The sequence below is a fragment of the Gracilinanus agilis genome, chromosome X (genome assembly GCF_016433145.1).
Source record: "Gracilinanus agilis isolate LMUSP501 chromosome X, AgileGrace, whole genome shotgun sequence".
NCBI lineage: Eukaryota > Metazoa > Chordata > Mammalia > Didelphimorphia > Didelphidae > Gracilinanus > Gracilinanus agilis.
The window spans coordinates 33,346,732-33,373,569 of record NC_058136.1 but is presented as its reverse complement, the minus strand read 5'-3'; the positions used below and the strand labels follow the sequence as shown (position 1 = coordinate 33,373,569).

General features: G+C 41.8%; 1 protein-coding gene across 1 annotated transcript in view; it reads right to left on the bottom strand.

Moving 5' to 3' along the window:
- Window positions 1–10,199: 10,199 nt before the first annotated feature.
- LOC123253628 (tigger transposable element-derived protein 1-like) overlaps window positions 10,200–26,838 on the bottom strand; it is a 77,098-nt gene continuing 60,459 nt past the window's right edge. The window contains exons 2-7 of the mRNA XM_044682792.1: window positions 26,277–26,436; window positions 25,519–25,558; window positions 20,621–20,695; window positions 20,033–20,159; window positions 17,016–17,117; window positions 10,200–11,962 (exon numbers count right to left, since the gene is read on the bottom strand). Of these exons, the coding sequence (XP_044538727.1) occupies window positions 10,200–11,962; window positions 17,016–17,117; window positions 20,033–20,159; window positions 20,621–20,695; window positions 25,519–25,558; window positions 26,277–26,436 (2,267 nt within the window). The remainder of the gene's footprint in view (window positions 11,963–17,015; window positions 17,118–20,032; window positions 20,160–20,620; window positions 20,696–25,518; window positions 25,559–26,276; window positions 26,437–26,838) is intronic.

Sequence of the window (26,838 nt, the reverse complement as noted above, 5' to 3'; positions counted from 1 at the left end):
TGTATCATGCATAAAATGGTGGCAGTTGGGTTGACCTGGTCTTTGTTTAGCTGTTTTGAACCTCTAGAATAATAATTAGTTAAAGGTGTCTATGAATAAGCTTCAGATCTTCCCTGGGTGTTTGGGCCAGGGGTTTTGACACCAGAAAACATTCCATAACACCTACTCAGTAGATTTCTCTTACTTGGAGCTACTATTCTGTCCATAACAGGAATTGTGGGATTATAATTTGTCTCTGACCAAAGCAGAACTCAAACTTGGAATCAAGTTTCAGGAAAGATCATCCTCTTCAGGACAAGACAATGTGGGAACTTTACATCACCTTCTCCTTCAGCATCAATGGCCATTCTACAGGTGAGTGCATGGGGTTCGGTGGAGATACTGGGCTGTAATTCTGCCTCAGAAGGTGTTGTCACTAGTACCCGTCACATGATGGATGTGAACCAAGTTAAAAAATGATGGCCTGAGCCTCTCCTGCTGAGCTATATTCCCATGGGAAAGCCATAAACTCAGATTTCTCTCCAGGTCCCTCTGTGACTTTTCAGATACTGCTAACCCTAGGGATGTGCTCAGAGGAGACCTCTGTCTCCTTTCATCCTCACAGCTTCCCTTTTAAATAACATGTCTCTGTACCTGATTCTCACCTGTCTTGATCTGGTTCATGTAAATACACTTAGTAACAACTTTAAGAGAGAAGGGCAAGTGCTTGGGATTTCCAAGACCTTTGACCGCAGCACCCTTATGGTATCCATCCTCCCTGAGAGGTTGTTGCAGAATTCACCCCAGCAACTAGCTGGGTAACTAGCACTAGACTCAGACTGCCAACTTCTTGAACTCACAGGTTACCAACTGGACTAGAAATGTCCATCTTCAAGATTTCTGTTCCTGGGCTCAGGGAAAGAAACCCAAAATAAAAAAGGCAGCTGGACTTAAGGTGCGATCTCATGTCTGCTGGCATGTTTTTTGGTTGCCATTGGGCAGCTGTGTGAATCTCAAGTGACATGCTCAAAACTTTGAGAATCATTTATGGTCCTGGGGACCAGTAAGGAATTTCTGTCATCCCTGAACTCAAGTCCTCCAGTGCTAAGAAGGCTCAATGAGAGGTGGCCTGGTCCAGGAAATGGGGGAGGAGGTGCCCTCCTCAGATTACCCTGTTAGAGAAGCAAAGCCATACTATGGCTGGTGCGGGGGTAGAGGAAATCAGCCCTTCTTGTTCCTCCCCCAAGTATATGAGCAACCTTTTCTTGGGCTCTGCTGAGCTCTGTCAGGAGATAAGGTCAGCCTATTTATTCCGAAAAGGGAGAGTACATCTACTGAAGTCACCTAAAGAACTCCCCTTTGTCTTAAGGAAGATAAAGGAGGCACTTAAAGCAAGGTCAAATTAAGACTGGGCTGATTTGTTAGAAGAGGTAAAGGAAGGGTTAGGCACAGACAAATTTCTATTGATGGAAACAACATGCACACAGATAAGTAAATATAAAATAGATGCCAGATAGATAATTTGGGGAGTGACATAAAGGAACCAACAGCTGCAATCTGGAAAGACCTCTTGGAGAAGGTGTGGCTTAAGCTAAACTTGAAGGGAACTAAGGATTCTAAAAGATAGAAATGAGGAAAGAATGCATTATAGACATGGAGCACAGTCTGTACAAAGGCATGGAAGAAGCAGCTCAGTTGTCTCGGGTCAAGCACAACATGAAGAGCCATATGTGAAGCAGAATGATATGCTTAATAAGGCTGGAAAAGTAGTCTGGGACCTTAGGGGTAAGAGGGAGCCATGGGAATTTGTTTTTGGAGAGGGAGGAGAGATGTGACATATGCCTTAGGAAGATCCCTTGAAAGAACTGGAGTGGAGAGAAACTTGAAGACGACCCACCAACAGGTTACTGGACTAGTTCAGGCATCAGGTAATGGGGGTTTGCACCAGGGTGGTGGCAGTATCTGAGGAGATAAGGGAATAGATTATAAAATATCATCATCATTCACATTTTACAGATGAAGAACATAGTAGGCTCAAAGAGAATAGAACTGACCAGGGCCTCATGGCTTATAGGCTTTAGACTCAGGATTTGAATCAGGATCCTTGAAATCCCATCTGGCCCTCTCACCAGAAGTTCCTTTGGTAGTTGCCTTTCTCTTTTGAATTGGTTTCTTCCTGAGCTTATTTTGAGGGACAGCCTTTTCAGGAATCTTCTTTACTCCCTAATGCCCCAGCTCTGGTTAGACTCAACCATAGGAACCACCACAGTCTGTTTGCATATACACAAGGAACCTAAACTTATCACAGAGACTTCTAGGACTTATAGCTTTCCTGAATATAGGTGACCATGACAATATCAACCAGACTTTTAGGGGGGAGGGGAGTGGGTGGGATTGTCTTATGTTCAGATCAGTTTGCTAGTTTTCATACAAATAGTTGTAGAGGAGTGTTTAGATACTAAAACCCAGCAAAATCTTGACTTTAAGAGTCAAGAGACCTTGGTTGAAATCTCACCTTTGCTATTTATTAGTATGTGACCTTAGGCAAATTACCAAAGTGCTCTCTGCTTCAGTTTAATCAGTAAAGTGAAGATTAGAAGGCTTAAACTACAAAGTCTTATAGGGTTGTAAAGAAAATGATTCCTAAATTTCAAAGGGTAATAGAAAGGAAAGCCCACAAATGGCCCTCTGCTCATCCTTTCTATCATTATCCATATACACCTACTTTTTATAAAACGTAATGGGAACCTGGAAGTGTCACTGAGATTTCTGGGAATTGTTCAGCTTTTCTTGAATGTAGGATAGATGGTGTGATTTCTACATGTAATTATCTCTAAGGAAGACAGAGCTGGAATCCAGGGTCCTAGAGATGATCCCATCCAACTTCCTCATGTGACAGATGAAGAAACTAGGGTCCAGAGAATTCTGGGAATTCCCTAAGGCCTCATGGTCAAGCACTGCTTCTGGATGGGGAGGTTAGTTGGATCCTCTCTCCATTATGGAGGCCTTTGCCTGTCATGGTTCCAGTGGGGCAATGTGACAATTAGAAATCTAGCTCTGACCCCGGCATTTTCACAGCAATATGCCACATACAGTAGCAAACCTTCCCCTGGAGCAGAGATTCAAACTAAAATGCTGATGACAGCTTCTTCAGCTCCTCTACCTTTTAGAGAGGTCTGCCAAAGCAATGAGAGAGATGCTACTGGGTATAAAGTAGTCCTATATTTTTTATCTATCTTAAGTGATGCTTGTGTTACAAACTATTTGATATAGTCATGCCTTGTCAGAAGTGAACTGTCTGGGGGCTCCCAGAGAGACACGCCTGGAGACGGGAGGTCCTGGATTCAAATTTGGCCTCAGCTACTTCCTAGCTGTGTGATCCTGGGCAGGCAAGTCACTTAACCCCCATTGCCTAACCTTTACTGCTCTTTTGCCTTAAAACCGATAGACAAAATGTAAGAGTTTAAAAAAAAAAAGTGAACTGTCAAAAGGCTGAAAGTTTATGCAGGAAAATTATCTTTCTCAAATGAATGCTAGCCACAGAATAATTTCAGTTCACCAAATAAGGGAATTACAGAATTTTCCACTTTTAAGGGACCTCAGTGGACAATGTAGTCTAACCCATTCAATATACCAGCCATTCCTTGAAGATGTCCAGATAAGGGAAACCTACCATCTCCTGAGCTCATTTCTCTTATAGGCAGCAGTTTGTTAGAAAGTTTCCCCTTACATCAGGCCCAGCCTCTTTGCAACTTGCTCCTAATGTTCCTGGGTCAGAATATCCTGTGTGAAAACACAAATCCAAATGTACATAAATGGGCTACATGTAATGACTGGCTGTTCAGCCAAAAGGTGGTCTATGGTCCCATGATATGGCAGGTTGTTGTCTGATTACAGTTAGCTGAAAGGTGAATTTTTTCATGTTATGAAGGAAAATAATAGACCAATGTCTGTCTGAAATTCAGCACTACCCTGATCGCTGAGACAGGCCTTATAAATGGCAAACTCCAGATATTCTAAATTTTGATTTAGATGCAACTCTCTGCCCTCTCCCAAACTTCATGTTTTATTTAATGTTGCTAATAGAAGTCTATAGGTGAGGTACAGAAATGCCATAGGCCAGTGGCTCCCAAACCCTGGAGATTAATTTTTAAAAATTTTAATAGCAATTAATAGGAAAGATAAATGCACCTGTGGACATCACCGCCCTACCCTGGATCACTGCAGCACCCACCAGGGGACGGTAGCGCCCACTTTGGGAATCACTGCCATAGACCATTTATATTGGGAACAAGTCCTGATAGATGGAACAATCCAGTGCTATCTGTACCGTATCTGGGATTAATTTTGAGGATTCAGAAGGAGGTAGTAGTATGGGTATGTTGCTAACCTACTAGATTGGGAGCCAGTACAACAGGAGAGTAGATAGAACTCAACTGAAAGAGGATTTGTACTTAATCCCCAGTTTGAAATATAATTTTGCTTAAAACAAATTTTTGTAAAGGTATTTTATTTTACCAATTACACATAACAAATTTCCATGTAAATTTTCCAAAGTTAGTTGCTATTTATTGAATTGAGCCTATCTTGAGACTTAACACCCAGGAAACATCTTTAAGATATATACTGCATATGTATATAAATATAAATTTTTAAATATATATAAAAGGAAAGCAGGGAAAAAAATCCAAATTGTCTCCCTCCGTCCCATCCCTCCCCTTTCCCAAAACTGGTAATCAATTTGATCTGGGTTATGCATGTATTATCATGCAAAACACATTTCCATATTGTTTATTTTTGTAAGAGGATAATCATATAAAAACAAAATCCCAAAATAAAAACCCAAATAAACTAAAGCAATAAATCATATGCTTTGATCTGCAATTGAAATATAATTTCTAAAAATGAGGAAGGGTAGATGAGTGGTAAGCACCCTGCTCTACTACTGATCGATACTGATTCCAGGCATTATACTTCCTAGTGGCCTGGTTTGAGTTAGACTTTGCATGAAAGAGAAGGATGTCAAGGCTTGCTAAATTCAGCAAGGAGCAAGTAGTATGGGAATTCCTTCCCAGAACTCCTAGGGAAATTTATGTTTTTCTGAATCTTGATACCAGAGAAAAATTGGTTAAGAAATTAAAGGAAAGTGTAGATTCTTCTTCAAGAATTAAAGACTCGTCAACATAGAGGCATTACTGGTTCAAAGGAATACAGGTCAAAAGCATTAGCAGGAAATGCTGACATGCAGAGTCAGAAGTGAAGGCCAACATTTCCAGGAACGAGGACAGAAGCAGCCATGGTCTAATCAGTCACTGTCACTATATCACTGTGTGTTCTTGGCTCTATCTGATAAGTGAGTCATTCTTCCAAATAAAATAGATATTACTCAATTTACATGCATAATATACTTTATATAAATCTGTGGGTGGCATCATTAAAAATAACAAGTTTCGGAAGCAAAATAAATCCTTTGTAGTGCTGTTAACCTGGCTAGATCTGAATGTTACATTATTCAAATACTACTCAATAATGTTTTCTGGTGTTTTCCAATGTTAGAGAATTCATTATAGGCCCCATTTCTTTTTTTAGATATCCATAATGTTGAGTAGAATATGAAGAATCCTAGAAGTGTTTTTAAGAAAGATAAAGGCAATCAGCCAGTTCATTGCTAGATAAGTTTTAAATTATTGGCATATCATCTTGATGCATAATAACAAATCATGCATATATTAGTTTTTTAATAGAAAACCCCAGAAAGTTTTAGTGTAACTATTACAGAAACATCATTCACTGTTTTATTATCATGGTCATTCATTATTATTTTTAAACACTGGCAATGTGTTTTGTTATGAAAAATGTTATGAAAAATACAGGATGACTGAGGATTTGGGGAATTTCCAAGAATGTTGATTTCTCAATCCCAACTTGGAAATACTAGAAGCAAGAAACCAACTTCTGCTCACATTCCACCAGAGGAATGCAGTAGATATCATAGATGACCTTTGAGATGCCTTTCAACTTTGAGATAAGTGACACAAGTGTTTCCTAGTCCAAGGAAGCCTATTTATGACTCAGTGTCAGAAACTTTAAATGGAGCCATTCAATTTGGTGAACATAAACTGGGGGGAATGGGAAAGAGAAAGGTCAAAACCCCCAGGTTAAGCCATATATATATGTATTATATATGTCTGTATTAAATATAATACGTATTGTATATGTATTATATATATATAGTGTGTGTGTGTGTGTGTGTGTGTGTGTATTTTAAACCCTTGCCTTCTGTCTTAGAATCAATACAAATATCAGTTCCAAGGCAAAAGAGTTGTAAGGGCTAGGCAGTTGGGGTTAAGTGACTTGCTCAAGAGTCTCACAGCTAGGAAGTGTCTGAGGCTAAATTCAAACCCAGGTCCTCCTGACTCCACGCCTCACTCCTAATCCACTGAAACACCTAGCTGCCCTAAGATATATCCTCTTACATGCCACTCTTCAGGTTGGCTTCTTCCAGATTCTTCTCTCTCCTTTCTTGTAGGTATCTAATGATTCTCTTTATGGAATCTATGTTCTACAAATATCTAGGATCCCTGTGCTTTGTTGTTAAAAGTAATTTATAATTGAATTGTATTTTAATATATTTTACATGTTTATACAATTAAATTATAATTAAATTTGTAAAAGGGTTTGTTACAGGTAGAAAAGAATATAGCAACTATTGCTGTGATCATTCTTGTTAAGAGTCCAAACTACCAATAAGAGCTTTTATCAAAAATAATTTATAAAAGGATCTATTCTAGGTAGAACTTGGAAATAGCCAACTGTTTCCAAACAATCAGGAGAGGGTAGACTATGGGAACTCTACCCTGAAAATAAAAATCTCTCAGAAGGAAACCATAGATCAATTTGCCTGAGATTGTCAAACTGGACAATAGAAATCCTGAGTGGCATTTATTATCCCTAGTCTTGCAAAACCTAGGATCTTGGGTAGCAGATTTCAGTCCTAAAACAAGGAAGCAGGGAAGCCCTACCTATTAGATGTGATCTCGAACACCCCATTTACTCAGAAGCCAGGCTCTCAGCATCCTCAATGGGGTGAAATACAATCAAGATAGGGGCATATGAAGCTCGTAGAGACAGACTTCTCTGATTTCTCTGCTTCTAATCATGCCCCAAGTGTAACTCCCCTCAAAACATGCTACCACAATAGAAAATAGGTTTGACGAAACTAAGTTACATTTTCACTTTTTCTTAAGGTCTGTGTGACATTTAGAAATGTTGGGTCTTTTTCTTAGTAATTTTTAGTAAGAAATGTTAGACTAATGCTGATGAAAAATGATGCCCTCTGAAATAGTGCATCAAGTACAGAATGAACTTTCTATCTCTCCTATTATCTTCTCAGATCCCTCAGATCTGATTAATATGGAAAAACAGCTTTTAATGAAGCTAATACCACCTTACCTGAAATATCTTAATATCACCCTAAATATTGTTTTCTAAGGTTTCAAAAGAGATGTAGCCACATTCTCTCTATCATACCTATTTTTCTGAGCAAAACATAGAAACTGCACTACTCAATTCTATAGATTATTTTGACCCCTTTAAGAAAAAAAACCTAAATTAAACCTAAGATTTAATTAGTACTATCCTCAAGAGATATATATCCTGGACTTTTGACTTTCTTGAAAAAGTAGCCTTGCTTTCTGTCACATGCATCCTTCTCAAGAAGACAAACTGATGTAGACTTAGTTACATTACCCACAGAGCACTTTGCCAAGGCTCAATTTTCTAACCCAGCTCATTTTTTTCCACTGAAGAAAAGGCAAGGTTCTGCTTAAACCACGGGGCACTTACATTCTGGCAAAGCATCACAACAGACCAGTTACATCAAGGCCATCTAGATTCTCTACTTGTATAGCCATCATCTTACAGCTTATTACAGTCATGGGCAACCTTTTGAGCTTGGTGTGTCAAAATTCGCCAAAAAAAAGAGCATAACTCGGGTGGTTTGTCACTTTGAGAAAAAACTCATAATTTTGTGATATTTATAGTTTAAATAACAAAAAATGTATAATTGTAATATAGAACTGTATTTAATAAACCAAAATAGGTAAATTAATATAGGTAGAATTGTCATCTTGGTGCAGTGTCTACACTACACTATAGTAAATGTTTCATCCTCAGCACACAGCCCCACACTTCTCTGTATGTGGCCACATGTGGCTGCTTGTCATTGAAAAAGGCTACACATATCATAGGTTTGCTTATTACTATGATGCAGTGAATGTTCCCTCCCCACCAAGACTAACATTAGGGTCCCTACATTGGAAATCTAGGGCTTCTTTCAGAGGTCACATGAGACTTAGGCTTGCCCCTTCACTAAATATCCTTGCCCAGAAATACAGATCTACTCTGTAACTGATGAGCCTTCAGTGTGCCAAAGAACAGGACACATTTCTGAAGAATTCCATCATTTACAAGTGGTTTCTTCACAAGAATATCATGAGGTGAGTTTTGCAGGTATTATCCTCATTTTACAAAAATGGGGAAATCAAGACTCAGATAGTTGACTGGTCAGATAGCTAATAAGCCCCACTATCTAAGCCTTCAGATTCTGAATCCATTCACACCTCTGCCTACACCATGGAGAATTATGAAAAGCAGGACCAAGCCAGAAAAGCAAGAATCAGGAGCAGGAGAGAACAAATACTTTATTGATTTTCAATCTTTCTAGGTAAAGTAATAATAGCAGCTCACATTTCTACATTTTCATTTCCAAAGTGTGAGGTAGGTTGAACAAGTATTATTCCCATTTTACAGTCAAGACAGTAAGGACTGAATAAAGGCTAAATTAATAGAATGATGGCAATCCATAACAAGTGATGGAACCTTGCCTCAAATCCATATATTTTGACACTACATAATACTTAAGAGAATTTTAATACTTTGTTATAAAGCCCAGTACTCCATTGCTACAGATAGAAACATCAGAGACAATGGCGAATACTGCTACTTAACAATATCTAATACTCCATATATGATGATTATTTTAAGAGTGGCTGTCAGTAGTAGCTAGATGACTGGCAAATGTTTCTCCCAGCAAAAGGAGCTGATAAATTTATTCTTGTATAAAGAATCCTTAAGGCAGCCGTGGGCTCCCGCAGACCGGTGGGGGAGTTAAAAGCTGACATAGCAGGAACACAAAGTATGCCAGACTTCTTATACTCTTATACCCGTTTCTCCCCAACTAGGGGAATACACAATTCATGGAAATCAGGATGGCAGTCATCATTTCAGTGTTCAGTAGATATGACCCAGGGAAAGGACAGAGACGATTACAACTGCGTTTCCGAGAAGATTCTGGAAGTTCAAAGGAACTACAAGAGATGTGTATTCAATCAATGAATAAATGAGGTACTTGGCTCAGAGCCCTAAAGAGGGACTTGGAAGTCAGTTTCCATAGAAGGATCAGGATATTCAAGATTTTTATCAGGAGTGATTCAGATGAGGAGAAATCTAGTAGTAGAAGCTTATTCAAGATGCACATGTATATCTTGTTTCAAACGGTGCCACGAGAGGTACTGTGTCAGTGGCTAGAGAGCGCTGGGACCTTAAAGCCTGGAAACCCTGGATCCAAATCTGCCCTTTGGCACATACTGGCTGTGTGACCTCAGACTAGTCACTTAAGCATTGGAAGGAGTTCCCTCACCTTGGAGTTCCCTATACCAGCATACACACAGGCTCATCATCCTCTCTCCCCGCTTGTCCTCAGAATGGTATCTTCTTTTCTCAGTCTTTATGTATAGTTAGAAAAATAGTAGTTATTTATTGTTCCTAAGCAGGCTAAATCTCAGCTTCTAAGATCATTGTCCATTTTGGGAAATACAAACACACCTGAATTACAGGTCTTGGTGATTAAACAGCACCAACTAGGAACAAAAACCTTAGTCTAGGAGGCCAAGGAAAACTTCAGTCTGTACAACTCTGTAGGATACAATGGTATCCTATCCCAGAGGTTAAAGATTGCATTCTAGGTTGTCACAGGGGAAGAGTTACAATGTGCCAACATCGCTTAATTCTAAAACAAAATATGATGTGCTGTACAAAAGCACATTAATATAAGGTTTTAGATTTAATGGAGACTGTCAAAATGTACAACTTCCTAAACCAAAAACAATTCAATAGAGCAGCTTTTACTCTGGGCTTGTGTCCCTGCACTGGCAGGAGTACTAGCTATGGGGCCACGAGTTGCATAGGGTGGCAGATGGACCTGGCTGAGACTCTTGTGGCCGAGGGCTGGGTTTCATCAGGAAGACTTCCAAGTTAGTGGGGCGTGCCTTCTTTTTGTCCCGGAGCATCTCTGAGTAGCAGTCCATAGCCTGTAAAACAGTCCGCTTCACTGAACAGCTTCGCTCACAGTCAGGATCATTCTCTGACAAAACTTCCAATGCATGCGAGACCTCGGCCAAGCAGTCGGACAGAACCTTTGTCGTTAATGCTCTCCCTGGGCCAGCTTCCTTGCTGTCATCCCTGTTGTTGACTTTTTCCTCCACGAAGCCTTGGTCAGGTGACCCCTGTGATTCCTCATCTGGTGCATCCCCAGGGCTCTCCAACAGCTCCTGTACATCGTCGAGGGTGACCTCCTCAAAGCCTACTAGCTTTGCCAAATGTGCAACCTCTGTGGTAATGGCCAAAATTTCTGACTCTACCTCAAAGAAACTATTTGCTAAATCGGGCCATACCTTTCGCCAAACCCCACTTAGGCAATGGCTATTCACTTCTGCCCAGGCTATTCTGATGCTGTCAATCGCCTTCATAATGTTGTAATCCCTCCAAACTTCCCTGACCGAACGTTGCTTATTACTATTATTAGCCTCGAGCAGCTGACCAAATGCGCACCGCAAGTAGTAAGCTTTAAATACCGCAAAGACACCCTGGTCCATGGGCTGCAAAAGGGAGGCTGTATTTGGTGGAAGAAACAAGACCTCGATGGGAATACAGGTCTGGAGCGAATCAAAATTGGAAAGGCTGCCCATGGAACTATCTAAGACTAACAGTGCTTTGGGTTCAAATCCGTACTCTGTGCAATAACACTGAACAACGGGACAAAAATGATTAATGATCCAGTCATTAAATATGTCCACTGTCATCCAGGCCTTCCTGTGTGACTTCCAGATAACAGGCAGATTAAGTTTAGAAAAACCTCTCATGTGCTTAGGTGTCTCAGAGTGGTAGACCAGGAGAGGCTTCAACTTAATGTTGCCTGAGGCATTGCTACCTAGCAGAATGGTTAACCGGTCTTTAGCAACCTTAATGCTTGCAGGCTCCTTCTCTTCTTGGGAAAGGAAAGTTCTGGAAGGCAAGCGTTTCCAGAATAGCCCTGATTCACCCACATTGAAAACTAAATTCGGAGAATAGTTTCCTCTCGCAACAGCAGCCTTGAGCACTGCAGGAAATTCTGCTGCTGCTTTAATATCAGCATTGGAATTCTCCCCCATGACGCGAATGCTATTAATTTTATTTCGCTTTTTGAACTTCTCAAACCATCCCCGGGAAGCCACAAAAGTTTTGCCGGATTCCTCACCTGTCTGTGCTTTCAAATGATCAAATAAACTCAACGCCTTCTGCATGATCAATGCCTGGCTCAGTGGCATGTGATGCTGCACCATGTTGTCTACCCAGATACTTAACATGTTCTCCATTTTCTCCATGACACTACTTCGGATTCGAGTCACCTTGGCAGCAGTGAGGTTACTGGAATTGTGCACAGAGGCCTTCACTCTGTCTGCTTGGTTTAAAATGGACTTTAAGGTCGACTGTGCCAGGCCAAATGAACGAGCCACTTCGCTCTTCATCTCTCCAGCTTCTACTCGCTTGATGATCTCTATTTTCTTTTCCAAAGAGATAGATTTGCGCTGGATTTTTTTCTCCGAAGGCCCGCTATCATCAGATGGGCGTTTGGAAGACATAATGAAGTTAATGTCTAATTTCTCTGCCAAAACAAGAAATCAATTTTATGCCGTTAAAGCCAGAGTAATATTAGCTAAGGAATGAGAAGAATAAACAAGAGGGATACCTAGGCCTACTCATCTAAGCCAGTGAGACGCTTGGTGGACCTGGATTCAAATTCTGTTTTGCCACCTGTGTGACCTCAGGCAAGTCACTGAATCCTGCTGCAATCTCAGTTTCCTCATGGGCAAAATGAGATAGCTGGCCTGGATGACTTCTTGGGCCCCGTCCCATATAACTCTAAATGTGTGATCTATGAATCACTTTCCTCAATAGTTTGGCTTACAACTCACTGCTATAATATTTCAGATAAATATACAACTTTTGGCCTTCAAAATTACGTAGTCTCCAACTGAGGAAATTGAAGCTTAGAGATAGAAATGACTTGCCCAGGGTCATACAGTTGTCATTAATAGTCATACAATCTCAAAAACAGGATGGAGAACCAGTTAGATGCAGCAAATGCCTATTAAGCACCTTATGTATACATAGTATTGTGTGGGGTTCTGGAGATAGAAAATTTAATTAAGACATAATCTCTGCCCTCTAGCAAGGAATTGGAACACATATAAATACTTATAATGCAAATAATTCACTCAGAGGGCATCAGAGAGGCATGAAGAGAAATGCTTTGTGAAGTTCAAGGGATATAAAGTTGTTACTTATTAGGTAGATCAGAGAAGGCTTAATGTTAGAGGGGGGGCATTTGAGTTGGGCTTTAAAGGGTGGAGGTAAAAATCAAGAGATGACAAGAGGGAATGAGTGTGGGCTTGAGTGTGCTACTGTTTAGTATATGGTAGGAGTCAGATTGCGGAGGGCTTTGAATGCCTAGGACCAGAGATCTGAAGAGTCAGAAGGAGGAACAGATTTTGGAGAAATGAGAATCGGTTTTGGACATGTTGAGAATGAGGCATTGGCCGGGCATCAAAGGAGATATGTCTTGCAGACCATGAATAGTGAATTTGTCTGGAGCTCAGAAGAGATCTCCCTGGGGCCAGAGATAAAGATCTCAGAGTACTCTGCATAAAGTGAGAGCAGAAAGGATGGAATGAATGAGCTTGCCAGGTGTTGAAAAGAGAGAGAGAAGCATAGAAGCCAGAGAACATGCATGTGAAAGACTTCAGAAGAGCAGAAAGAGACAGTGGAGACAGATGAGTGCAAAGACAGGTCAGAAGAACATAAATGTTCTGGAAAACCAAGGAGAGGAGACAATATTTGTTTAGATTAAAGGGGCAGACGCTGGAGAGAGAAGGCCTGAAAAAAGGCCTCTGAATCCGGCCATTATGCTCATCATTTGCAGCATCAACCCTTCCAAGTTTTCTAGCTAAGAAACAGGCAACATTGGCTGTTTAGCAGGGAACTGAAATCACATTGAGCGCAGGAACTGTCTGGTATATATCTGTTTTTTTGTTTATTTGTTTTTTTTTAAACCATTAACTTCTGTGTATTGGCTCCTAGGTGGAAGAGTGGTAAGGGTAGACAATGGGAGTCAAGTGACTTGCCCAGGGTCACACAGCTAGGAAGTGTCTGAGGCTGGATTTGAACCTAGGACCTCCTGTCTCTAGGTCTGGCTCTCAATCCACTGAGCTACCCAGCTGCCCGTCTGGTATATATCTGTATAGCTCACACAGTGCAGGGGATTGTGCCCTGCACAAAGTAGGTGCTTAAACAAACCTCTTGACGAGCCACGAGATTGATAGATGTAGCTAAATGACATCCCCTGGCATAACAGGGATGGATTTCAATACTTCAAAAGCCTGTGATTACCTCAGTTGGATAGGTATTCCCCTGACCAGGGCAGACTGAAGCTTCTCTAGTCTAGCCCCAAGAAGACTACTTCCTGAGCTGGTGTGTCCCACCCTCAAAAAATTATTACCTGGTAGCCAGTCGTCTGAGGTGAGCCTCTCTGAACTTAGGCTTGTCTTTGGGCAACAGAAATACAATCCATTGCCAGGCCAGAAGTTGGAATCTTTCCATAGCTTGTGGTCCATTGGCATAGCCCTTGAGAAGCCACCATCACACCAATAGGAAGCATTAGAACAGGGCTTCAGAGGACTAACATCCTCATTGTCACCCTTATTAACAGCAAAAGTTTGCATAGCACTCTACATTACAGTGTTCTCACTTACGTGAACTCATTTGATCCTTACAACAATTTTGCAAGTTGTTAAACAGACTAAATGGAAAATGCTAGTTCATTTCCAGATGAAGAAACTGAATCTCGGAAGTTGGCCTTGCACAAGACTCCCAGATGTTAAGTGGTACTGTCAGGGCCTGCAGCCAGGTTCAGACTCGCCTCTCTCCCTGGGTGTTTAGACCTCAGTGGTCATTTCCTCGAGGATGCCATGTACTTTACTGAGGATCACAGATTTAAAGTTGTTCAAGACCTTAGAAGACTCTCTACCAAGACCAACCCTCTTATTTTACAGAGGCAGAGCGATTCTGTGACTTTCCTAGGATCCTACAGCTAGTCGTTATCTGAGGCAATATATTATACTACTGCTATATCTATAATGCTCATATAGATAGCATTCACATAGCACCTACCATGTGCTAGGCATTGTAGTAAGTGCTTTATGATTATCTCACTTGATCCTCACCACAACCCTGGGAGGCAAGTGCTCGTATTATGTCCATTTTATAGTTGAGGAAACTGAGGCAGACCAAGGTTCAGTGACTTGCCTAGGATTATACAACTAGTAAATACCTGAGTTCGGATTTGAACTCAGGCCTCCCAGACTCTAGACCTAGGGTATTATCCACTGTGCCACCTAGCTGCCCATATAAATGTAGGTTTATAAGATATAAATCTAAGTCTTCTTTGACTCCCAGGCCAGTGACTCATCTCCTAAACCAAGTCAGTCCAAATTCTTTCCATCTCTTGCCTAATGCCTCGGAAGAGAATGGAATCCCTAGCCATGTAGAACTGGCCAGTTGCCCAAACCCAGTGTTTCTTCTTTCCAGATAATATTTTTTAATATCCTGTAGGCTACCTAAGTAATAAAGGGGGAGGACAACATTCGCTGGCCCACAAAAAATTTTAGAACACATACCCAACCTTCAGAAAAGAAAATGAGTACTACGCCCTTCAGTCCCATGTCAGGAAATAAATAGATGTATGTATGTATGTATATATGTGTATATGTATGTACACACACACACGTTTCTTCCTCTCACTAATGGAATGTCTCTCCCTGACAATTCAATTACAAAACCAGGCATTTTGTGATAGATATCCCCAGAGATAAACGCCCATGCCAGGTTCTCATTATTCCCTGAGGAACATCAGCCTCTAAGGCTTCCTTCTGCCCCTTCTGTGCAAGACTTGGGTTTCTCTCTCTCCTTAACTATAGAAATGGTATCTTTCCCTAAGGGATCAGTAGCTGAGAGGGCACACCTACCTCTTCCTTAAGGTATCTACATGAGAAGACTAGAATTTGACTCCAACCCTCTCCAAGCGCAGGCTTTCCAGTGGTATCCAACCAACTTGTCAATCCATGAACTTGTAGCCCATCTGGATGGTATGGAAAAGGGATCGGGGGCAGTGGAAAGCATTCTAGATTTGATGTTAGAGGACCTGGCTTCCAGCTTTGCCTCTGTCCTTGTTACCCATGTATAAAGGATATCCTGAAGGAGGTTATTTAAGGGGAGGGAAATGAGCTAGTATATGGTGCCTTCTTAAGTGCCAGTCCCCATTCTAAGAGCTTTTTACAAATAGTATCTCATTTGATCCTCACAAACAACCCTGGGAGAGGTAGGTGCTGTTGTTAGCCCCATTTTACAGTTGAGGAAACTAATGCAGACAGAGGTTAAGTAATTTGCCTGGAGTCACACAACTAGTTAGTGTCTTGATTCTGGATTTGAACTGAGGATTTCCTGACTCCAGGACCAGTGCTCTATCCAGCTGCCTATTTGACTTCTCTTAGCCCTCAACTAGCAAAGCTTCAGGAAGTGAACAAAGTTGGTACCAGTTTTGTTGAGCCACAGGCCACACATTAGCACTGCTTCTTCATTTGACTTAATGACTCATTCCTTATTTTTTTTTTTAAATAAACCCTCACCTTCCAATACTGTGTATTGACTCCAAGGCAGAAGAGTGGTAAGGGCTAGGCAATGGGGGTCAAGTGACTTGCCCGGGGTCACACAGCTAGGGAGTGTCTGAGGCCAGATTTGAACCCAGGACCTCCCATATCTAGACCTGGCTCTCAATCCACTGAGCCACCCAGCTGCCTCCCCCTTATTGATTTTCTTAACCGTTTTATTTCCAGAAGTTTTAATAATAGCTTACATTTCTACTCTACTCTAAGCTTTACCAAGTGTTTTATATAAACTGAAAGGAAGTGTGACATAGTAAACAGAGAGTGGGGCTCAAAGCCAGGAAGACCACAGTTCAAGTCCCACCTTTGGGATGCACCGGCTGTGTGACTCTGGGCATGTCATTTAACCTTGGTGCTCTCTAGGGCTGTGAGCTATAGAGCAAGTGCCAATGTGCATTGGCAGGAGTTCCTAACCCCAAAATCCCTCCAACCATCCTCCTCCTTTTCCATACATTATCTTATTTGATGTTCAAACAATCCCCCAGGAGATAGGTTCCTGTTTTATTACCATTTTACAGACAAGGAAATTAAGCTCAGAGAGGTTCGGTGATTTGCTATGAAGTATCTGAGGCTGAATGTGAAACCACGCCTTTCTGCCTCCAAGTACAACAACCAGACCACTATGCCTTATTGCCCCTCCAGTCATTAACTTGTAATGTGGGAATGAGTGTGGATAAAGATAAAAAGACATAGTGCTCAGCAGGGGCAGTATGGGGGACCAACTAGTGGGAATGAGAATAGATCACTCTAAAAAAAGGGGTAAAGCCACTCCCTTGTGCCAGCTCCCACAGTCCCTATAAGCCCATTCTCACTTGGAGGAGTCTTCCCTATCCAAAACTAAAATAAACAACCCCTGCCCTCCCCTCCCCTAGCAATCTTTCTCAGTAGCAGGGCCATCACCCTGGACTCCTACATTTTGGATTCTTCTCCCTCACTCACCATCAAAGAGGTCTTCGATTTCAGTTTGGGGGAGATCTGGTACCGATGACAGATCTGGTTGTTCCAGCTGGGATATCAAGTCAGGTTTGGAAACTGGAACTCCTGCTTGGGGGAAAAGGTGATTATGGTTATGGTGGCTTAGGAAAGAGTATTCCAAAGTCAATCACTGGGTTTGGGCAATGGTGAAAGAAAAAGAAGATTCCAGAGATGGCATGTTTGGGGAGAAGGAGAGGGAGAGGGAAAAAGAGAGGGAAAGGGAGAGAGAAGAGAGAAGAGAGACAGGATCTCATGTTCCTTCATATGCATGTCCCAAGTAGAAAGGCAAGATGGGCATGGGCTTGGGGATTTGAAGAAAGCACTGATCTTCAAGGGAAGGAGTAGTTTCTTTAACCTCCCCCTGGTAGGAAGCCAGGAAATGCCTAAGGCCTAGACCATCTCTGTACCTGGCCTCTGCACCTGGGGAGGCATGGGTCTCCCAAAGACAGGAAAGAAGGGCAAGCTTCAGGAAGTTGCCTATTTCTACCTGTGCAGAGAGCAGACAAATCAACACTAAGAGCAGAAATGTTCTGTGTTTGGGCTGAAAATCTCTGATCCCTGAACTTAAGCTGAATAGAGTTAAGTTAGTTGCTTTGTAGACCTCAGAGGCAAAGCACAAAGGGCCTGAGAAGGCCAGTGAAAAGGATCCATCAAGATAAAAGGAATGGCTTCTTTAGAGTCAAAAGATGCCATTATGCCCGTCTCAATAGACCATCCAGAAGCAAATGTGACCAAAGGTGTTAAAATCTGGCTTCCTTAAAGGCTGACAATCTTTAATTTAGGACAAACCAAAGAAGTAATGCTTTAAAGGGCAATTTTACTGTTCCCATTATTGTAATCATGCTTATTACAACGGGATTTCACTCCCTGCAAGTAAAAAAACACTTTTTTGTTTCTCCCAAGATGACTTGCCAACCAGAAATTTTATAAGGTCTGATAAAGGAGGCCATACTCACCTCTGGTCTGTGCACTTTGTGAATGTAAAACCTTGCAAATATCTCCACTTAAATGATCCAATTTCATCCCATGAACACCTGAATACCTACTACGTTCAAAGCACTGTGCTAGCTTAGATAATGCAGTCCCTGCATCTTAGTTCTTATGATCCTGTTGTAAGAGTTTAAATCTATGCACAAATAACACAATACAAGGTAGCATGCATTGTCAGAGGAGGGATAAAGACCAAAAGTGCTACAGGAATTCAGAAGAGGGAGAAATAACTTCTGGCTGGACGTCATTGGGAAAGTGTCCTGGAAGAATGGGTATCTGAGCCTGGACCCTGAAGGCAGAAATGGGTATGTGGATAGAAATGGCACAGGTGAAGGAATGGAAGCAAGAAATTACATCCTATAATTTGGGGGATAGCACATAGTCCTGCTTGCTCTCCTCACAGGATCTGTATAGGGGTAATAACGTAAGACTAGGGTCAGACTGGGAAGGTGCCCTGCCCTTATGCCGAATTCATACTTTAACTTGTAAGTAGTGGGGAGCCATGGAAGGTTTCTGAGCGTGGGAATGACATGATGCATAAGGCTTTTAGGAAGAAAGAGATAAACTGGGAAGGGAAGTTACCTCAAGGCAGGAATGTCAGTTAGGAAACCCAATCCTTTGAAAGAAGCAGGTGGGAAAGAGTTTGTGAAGAGAGAATCAATCTGACTTGGTAAATGTCTATAGATGGTGGGGGGCCCTAGAGAAAGAAGAGACACACAAAAGTTGATTCGAGTTTTGAGAAGTGGTTATAAGAAGAATAATTTACAGAAATACAGATGTGAGGAAGAGGGAGAAAGAAGGAGAAAAATGATGGATTGTTTTAAACATGTGGAATTCTAGATTAATAACAACTGGCTACCCACATGAAAATGTCAACATGGCTGCTGGAAATCAGATAAAAATGAAAGCTAGAGATATGCATGGATAGAAAAGGAATAGAGAAGCTCTCCAAAGCAGAAAAGGTAGAAAGAGTAAGGGAGGATTGAAGATTTTTAGGGCTATTGAAGTTTAGGGCTGGAAAAAAAGGAATGAGTGGAGACAGAAAAAGAATGATCAGAGAAGCTGGAGAATCTTGTATCAGGGAAGAGTTTGTTTCAAGAAGGAAAGGGTAGTCGTCAACAGCGTCAGATGCTACAGAGAGCTAGAGAGGATGAAGGTGGAAAAAATGCCATTGATTTCATTAAGTCATTGGTGTCCTCAAATGGAAGTTTCCCCGCCCCTCGACCATCTGAGTTGTCTTTCCTTGGACCAACTAGCCTCTTTTTGTCTCCCTTCTGACGTGATCATCAGAACTATGCAGCATCCCTCATACAAATAACAAGGCACAAACCCCAGACCCTGTTCAACTTGGTAAAAGAAATCAAATTAGGTAGAACTGAGATTTAATTTATAATTGCTTGTTAAATTTTTTAATGCATTTGCTTATGCTATATTTTTGTTCTTTTATTGGTGCAAAAGCTTTTAAAAAAGAAGGGAGAGGGGGCAGCTAGGTAGCACAGTGAATAGAGTGCCTGGTCTTGAGTCAGGAGGAGCAGGGTTCAAATCTGGCCTCAGATACCTCCTAGCTGTGTAACCCTGGGCAAGACACTTCACCCCATTTCCCTGGCCATTGCTGCTCTTCTATCTTCTGTCTTAGAACTGATTCTAAGACAGAAGGTAAGGATTTTAAAAGAAAATTTCCAAAAACTAAAAAGGGAGAGGATACTGGAGAACACATGTAACTTTAGAGAGGTCCACACACAGAGGGTAATTGCCAACCACACTGGCCTCACCATGTCCCTGTCCAGATACCAAATCCTATGCTTAGGAGCATTATTATCATAACAATTCACATTTGCATGGTATTTTCAGGTTTAAGGCAGAGCATTTTAAGGCACAATCTCATGTTCACAGTAGTTAACAAATGAGGAAATAAAGAAAGAGGTTCTTTTACATCCAACTGCAGGGCTGGGATGGAAGGCGAGGGTGTGTCGGTGGGTGGGGGTTCTTACCCAACGAGGCCACATTCCCATAATTCTCCAGCATCACGTCCCTGTAGAGCCTCCTCTGAGCAGGGTCCAGTAGCCCCCATTCCTCCTTTGAGAGATACACAGCCACATCCTCAAATGTCACCAACTCCTAAAAGAACAGGTTCCTGCTGCCCCAGGGACAATCTCAGAAGTCTGCTCCAGGATGAGGGGCACAGTCAGCAAGGGTGAGCTTTAGCAGCTTAGAGGATGTGCAGAGGTGGATGTTAGAGTGGAGGGAAGGAGGGACACAGAGCATGGCACAGGAGAAAGAGCAGTCAATTAGCAATCAGGAGAGCCTGGGTTCCATTCCTGGCCCTCCCACTAACTAATCAACATACTTCAGTCAAATCACCACTTTTCCACAATTCTGTTTCCCCACCACTAAAATGGGAAGAACACCAGCCCATGTCCATCACCCAGGAAGAAGAGCTCAGGCTCCTAGGGGAGGAAGCTGGGGCTCAAGCACCTGGATGGCACAGGGCTGGGGAGAGATGCTAAGGGAAGGAGCCAAGCCAACACTCAGGTAGTAGCAATGAAATCTTGGGAAGGATGAAGGGAACCAGAGCTCACCTGAGACCTGGCTGTCAGGAGAACAGCTGCCATCACCTGGTCTCCTGTGTTCCCCTTGTGGGGAAGGACAAGAACCTACAGAGCAGTTGGAGCTAAGGAAGGTGAAAAGAGCCATGAGTGAGATCAACCTTGGCCTTGGCTTCCCTCGCTAAAGAAACCTGAGATCCCCACTTCTCCCAGTGATAAAACTAAATCCTACCTTGAAAACTGAATGTTTGCTTAAAATTAGTTTTAAACTCTAAAAATCTGTTTTTAAAAGATTCAAGTTCCTTGGGATGATAGCTGTAAACTTTAATGGAACCACAATAGAATTGGAATCTAATCCCCTCATTTTACAAATGAGGAAACTGAGGCATAAACTATTGCACAGTATGGTATGGAAAAGAATCCTAGACCGTGGGCAATCAACAAAAACCCAGCCTCAGTGTCCTTATCCTTAAAATGGCTACACTAGCTACAATGTTGTGTTAAGGAAAGAAATCTATAAACTGCCAAGCTCCACAGAAATAGGAATGAAGGAGCTGGTGTTCTTCTTCAGTGATGTGAGTGCTCAAGGTCACACAGTATTAGGGGCAGAGCCGAGACAAAAATGGCAGTCTCCCAACTCCTCAGTAAATATTTCTTCCTATGACAACTTTGCTGGGAAATACCATATTTTAAGCAAGGGACAGCTCTATTAAGAGACAGCACGAGTGGCTCTCTAGTAGGTTACTGAGCAAGCGGAAGAAGGGGTCCCCAAGGGCACCTCCCCCATATGCCAAGAACAGCTGTGGCTAAAGATGATCCTGAAGCAACTATCAACACTGGACCATGTACTGGCCGAGGTGAAAGCGGTGTCTCCCAACCTAAACTATACTACAGACCTAGCCAAAACCTTGAGTCTTTCTAGCCCTGACTGCTCTGGCCCTCTGCAAACTGATCACAACATCTCGCAGACACTCAGAGGATGCAGACCAGCAGCCAAAGACAAGGTGGGAGTAGCAGCAACCAGGGAAGAGAAGCCATTCTTTCGTGGTACAGATTTGAAGAAATAGGCAAGTTTGGAAAACACTCAGTGAGGAGTTCGTACGGTCATCTTTTTGCTTGGAATCATGAAATGAGGGATCAGGTGCCTTATCATGTTTGAGAACCAAGGGTAGAGCATGTATCAAACATCACCCTGAATTCTACAGAGACCTCTCAGGGGTCATGGATTTCTTTCCTCACCAACCACTGCCTGATGTCATTTTATACATATGCCCAAACACGGGGTCCCCGAAAGGGGAACAAGAAGAACAAACCTAGCTACTCCCCTCAATAACTCCTGGTATTTTTGGACTGGTCCTTTTTGTATTTTAATCAGTCCTCCCTGAGGTTGGGAATGTTTTCAAGAATGAAACATTCAGATTATACACCAACTATATCCTCCAAAAGATAAACATGTAGAAGAGATCCAAAGAGAACACAGATGGAAATAAGTAATCACATGCCACAGAACAGTAGAATGTTGGAAGGTGGGAAACCTGCAACCTAGAGAAGTTCATGTGACTTGGCCAGGCTCATCTAGATAATTCCTAGAATTAGAACTCAAACTCTGGTCTCAGGAGCCCAAGAATCCTGGGCTTCAGCTCTTTTCCTCTACCCTATGGCTTCCTCTCAATGTTCCCTCTAATTTGAAGTTTTATAAAAAGGGTATTTTCGTTATTATTTTGTGAAAATTAATATAAGCATTTTAAACTATAATTTGGAGTCATGGTTTTGTGTAAAACCATTAACTCCAAATCATTAGTTTAAAATATATAATAGTATTAATTATATATAACAAATAATAAAATATATAATATAATCACATATATTACATATTATCTATATATGCCAATATATCATAACAATTAATATGATATGACATCATATAATTTTATATGATATATGATTATTATTTGAATGGTTACTAAGTTGAGAATAAAAAAAAATTGGAAAAAGAACATTTGGAATACAATGAAACCATAATTTCGAGCTTACATACTGAGACAAACTAGGTTATACGATAAATACTAATGGAAAAGCCTCTTTGGAAATATGGCCTTCTTCAGAGTCAGAGAAACAAGCAGAAGAATTTAGTCTTTACCACACTCAAGGCAATATAAACATGATGGAATGGTTTTGTTTTTTTCCCTCTTACAACTATAAGGAATAGCTTATGGACACCCACCATCATTCATAATTGTCTTTGGTTCATTTACTTCTCTTTTGTACTGGTGGCTTAACTGAATATTTGTACTTGGTAGAAGTTGTAAAAAACAAGGCGTGAGAAGGCAGGCAAATGAATGCACTGTCCAGGTAGCTGGAAACTGGTTCAACTCTTCTGGTAAATAATTTGGAAATATGCAAGAAAATGTATTCAATTAATCACCCTCATAGCCTGTGAACCCACTCTTGGGGCCCAAGGGAGGTCACTGGGAGCAAGTCCCCTATGTATGTCTTGAGTGGCTCTCCATCCTCCACAGCCGCCAGCACGCTGATTTCCACCCAGGACAGAGTTCTTAACCTTTTATGTCACAGCCCCCGTTGGCGTTGGCAGTCTGCACCCCTTGTCTGAATAATGTTTTTCAATGCACAAAATACAAAGCATTAAGAGCTTAGCTTTGCTTTTTAATTGTGCTCAAGGGAGCCTAGTGTGGAGGAAAGATTAATTCAAATTACTTGAAATTACTGTTTTTAAAGTACTGCAAAATTACTGTTACTCCAAAAAGAAAAAGAATTAGCTATTTTTAAAAAAGAAAAAAGAAAATGCATAGGATTACAAAGGAAATGAATGATATTAAAATAAAGATGGCATTTTCCTCCTAATCAAGTTCAAGGATCCTCTGAAATCTATCCACAGACCCCCTTGGGAGTCCAGAGATGCCAAATTATGAATCCTTTCACCACAGAGATGCAAACTGAATAGAAGTGGAATTGAGGAATCCATGTATATACTCAAGAAAAGTTTCTGACCCCAATAAAAGTTTGGCAGCATGGGGTACCTCGAAGGCAGCAGCCCTGAGTTCCAATCTTCCTCACCCCATTACATACTGACTGTGTGAGCATGAATAGGCCACTTACCTAGGCCTAAGTTTCCTTACCTGTAAAATATCTAGGGCCAAACTGAGCAACATCTTCTAACATGAAGATGCTATGCTTTTTTCCACTTCTAACGTGCTCTAAGATGGGGTAAATGACAAAGAATCATTCTAAATTGGAGCCTATGGGTAAGGTAAGATTAGGCTCAAGACAGAATAGTGTTTGAGTTTCACGGGAACTAGGCCTGCTCTATAAAGGAGTCATTTCGAGCGTGACTTTAATGAAATATTTGCCTATGGTGTTGAAGATTACGCTACTCGGCTGTTTTAATGAAGCCTACAACTAAAACCTATGTTTCAAGTAAGAAAAAGATAGGAGAGCTGCAATTTGCCTTCTGATTTGCTTGACTGGAACAAAGATTAGTGCCGAACATAAGTCAGTTCAAATCTGGCTTCAGACACTTGGCTGTGGGACTTTGGCCAAGCTAACTGACCTCCCTGTTTCCTCATCTGTAAAATGGGGATGATAACAGCACCTACCTTCCTGGGTTGTTGTGAGAATCAAATGGGAACATATTTGTAGAGCACACGCAAATCTTAAATCACTGCATAAATGAGGGCTTTCATTACTATTATTAGATCCAAGGATGTACAAAATACCTACAAGTTACCAGATGAGATTCTGATTTTGATGACCCTTAGATATTTATAATTAGCCTAATTATTCTCGAAGTAGGTCGAACTTTTTTGTTTGACCTGTGGGGAAAAAAATTCCAAGAACAAGGAGCTGTCTTCCTGCTTCACTCCCAGTCACTCCCCCTGCCAAATTTGCAGAGCTTTCCTCTTTGGATCACATTTCCAATCTGCTGAGTTTGAGTCAAGAGTCATGTCACATTCAGCCAACTGTTACCGTACAAGTAACTACATTGTACCGTATAATGAAGAACTCAGGCCACAATAGTTACCACGTAGAAGTATGAAACTTACATGAATATGGCCTTTGTTAGACAGTTCAGTGTAGCTCAGCTTAGAGTAGATCTTATTCAGAAGTGTCATTAATGCTATGGCCCAGGATCCTGAGCTCATCCTTTCCCAACTCAGGTCTTTTATATTGTCAAGATTTTGGAGAAGTCTGATTTCTCTTTCTAGTGGAACCCTGCTCGTACTTCATGTCCAAGATACAGAGACCTCTTTTAACTATCCTGAACACTAAGGAGGCAAGTAGCACTCCTCTGACTCTATTCAGGAATAATTCTCCTAAATCTCCCTGCAGAAAGACTTTAATGGTCCTCAACCCTATGACATTCTCCCTAGTCTCATTAGTCTAACTAAAAAACCAGAGAAGGGGGAGGAAAGGGAAGACCCATCATGTCATTCCAGGATGACAAAAAAATGATCAACTTGTTAAGTCCCGGAACTCTAGTTCGTGACCCTTCTCAATTTGGCCCCAATCAAGCTCTCCAATCTTATCTCCCACAAAAACCTTCTGTTCCAGTCAACTTGACTTCCTTCCTGTCCCTTTTTGGCCTTCTCTTACATCATCTGCTCTCCTCTGTTTAAATGAATGTTTCCCTTTCTTTCTTGAGCTCATCAAAAACTTCCACCTTCTCAGTAAAAACTTCTCCAAACTAATAAACAGTCACAATTTAAATGATTTGTGAAACTTATTCATCTCCCTTGCTAGAGTGTAAACTTATTGGAGAAGGGAACTGTGCTATTTATGCACCTATTCTCAGGCACTGATACAGTGTTGTACAACAAGAAGTTGTGTGGTATAAGTTTGCTGACTGGTTTAGGAAGCAGCTGAAGACAAGGGAGCATGCTGCTTTGGGCTTAGACCAAAGTGGGGTTCTTTACCTTTTCTGTGGCATGGATCTGCTGAGCACTCTGCTGAAGCCTAGACAAGATCATAAAGGAAACCAGTTACTAAAACTTCTTTTTTAATTACTTCATTTTCAAAGTTATTTATTTATTTTTTAAGCCCTTACCTTCCGTCTTGGAGTCAATACTGTGTATTGGTTCCAAGGCAGAAGAGTGGTAAGGGTAGGCAATGGGGGTCAAGTGACTTGCCCAGGGTCACACAGCTGGGAAGTGTCTGAGGCCAAATTTGAACCTAGGACCTCCCGTCTCTAGACCTGGCTCTCAATCTACTGAGCCACCCAGCTGCCCCTCAAATTTGTTTTTAAAAACGTATTTTAATTATTTTTAACATTCTTTGATTTTTGGTTTCTAATTCTCTCCTTCCTTCCCATTCCATCCCCCTTTCTTGCCTAAGAAAGAAACAGGATCTCAATTATAGGCAGGGAAATCATGCAAAACAATATTTCTATACCAGCCTTTTTTTTTGGGGGGGGGGGTGGTGAAGATAAGTGATGAAAGTGAAAAAAGTCCACTTCCATCTTCAGTCGGGGTTTAAGCCCTGTTTTTCCCCCTCGGGCCTTTGGAAATGTCTGGAATCATTATTATCCAGCTGCTAAGAGCTAAGCCATTCAGTAGAACACTGTGGCAGCTGCTGTTAGATACAATGTTCCCCTGGTTCTGCCTACTTCCCTTTGCATCAGTTCGCCAAAGTCTTTCCAGGTTTTTCTAAAACCAGTCCGCTGGTCATTTCTTACAGCCCAGATCTCGCATTCCTCCCCGACTTGCTCTGGCCATTACCCTGGTGATGGCCATCCCCCATTTTCCAATTCTTGGCCACCACAAGGAGAGCGGCTGGAAAGATCTTTGTCCAGCAGGTATCTCTGCCCTGGGAAGGGTCGGGCCGCTTTGGAGGCCCTTGGAGCACAGTTGCAAATTGGCAAAATGGCTAAGGATCCCTGATATACATAAAGGGGTGAGCAGGCAGGCAAGGCCACGACTTGCTTTCAAGGAGGGCTTTGAACCGCAGTAACCGAAAGTGTAAAGCTTTGTTTGTCCTCCACTCCCCGGTGGGCGGCTTTCGGGGGAACACAGCCCGAAATAGCAGAACGAGGGCAACTCGCTAGATCCAAGGCTGCGGGTCCGGGGTGGGGGACCCTCTCTGCAGGGAACTTGAAAAATAGCCACAAGCCTTTCCCCTTTCCCCCTCCTCCGACCCCCCACCCTCTCTTTTGTGTTTGGCGCCAATTCCCTCACTCCCTCGGACCCAAGCGGGCCCAGAACACTGGGGGAAGCCGAGCACAGGGGAAGGAGGCGGGA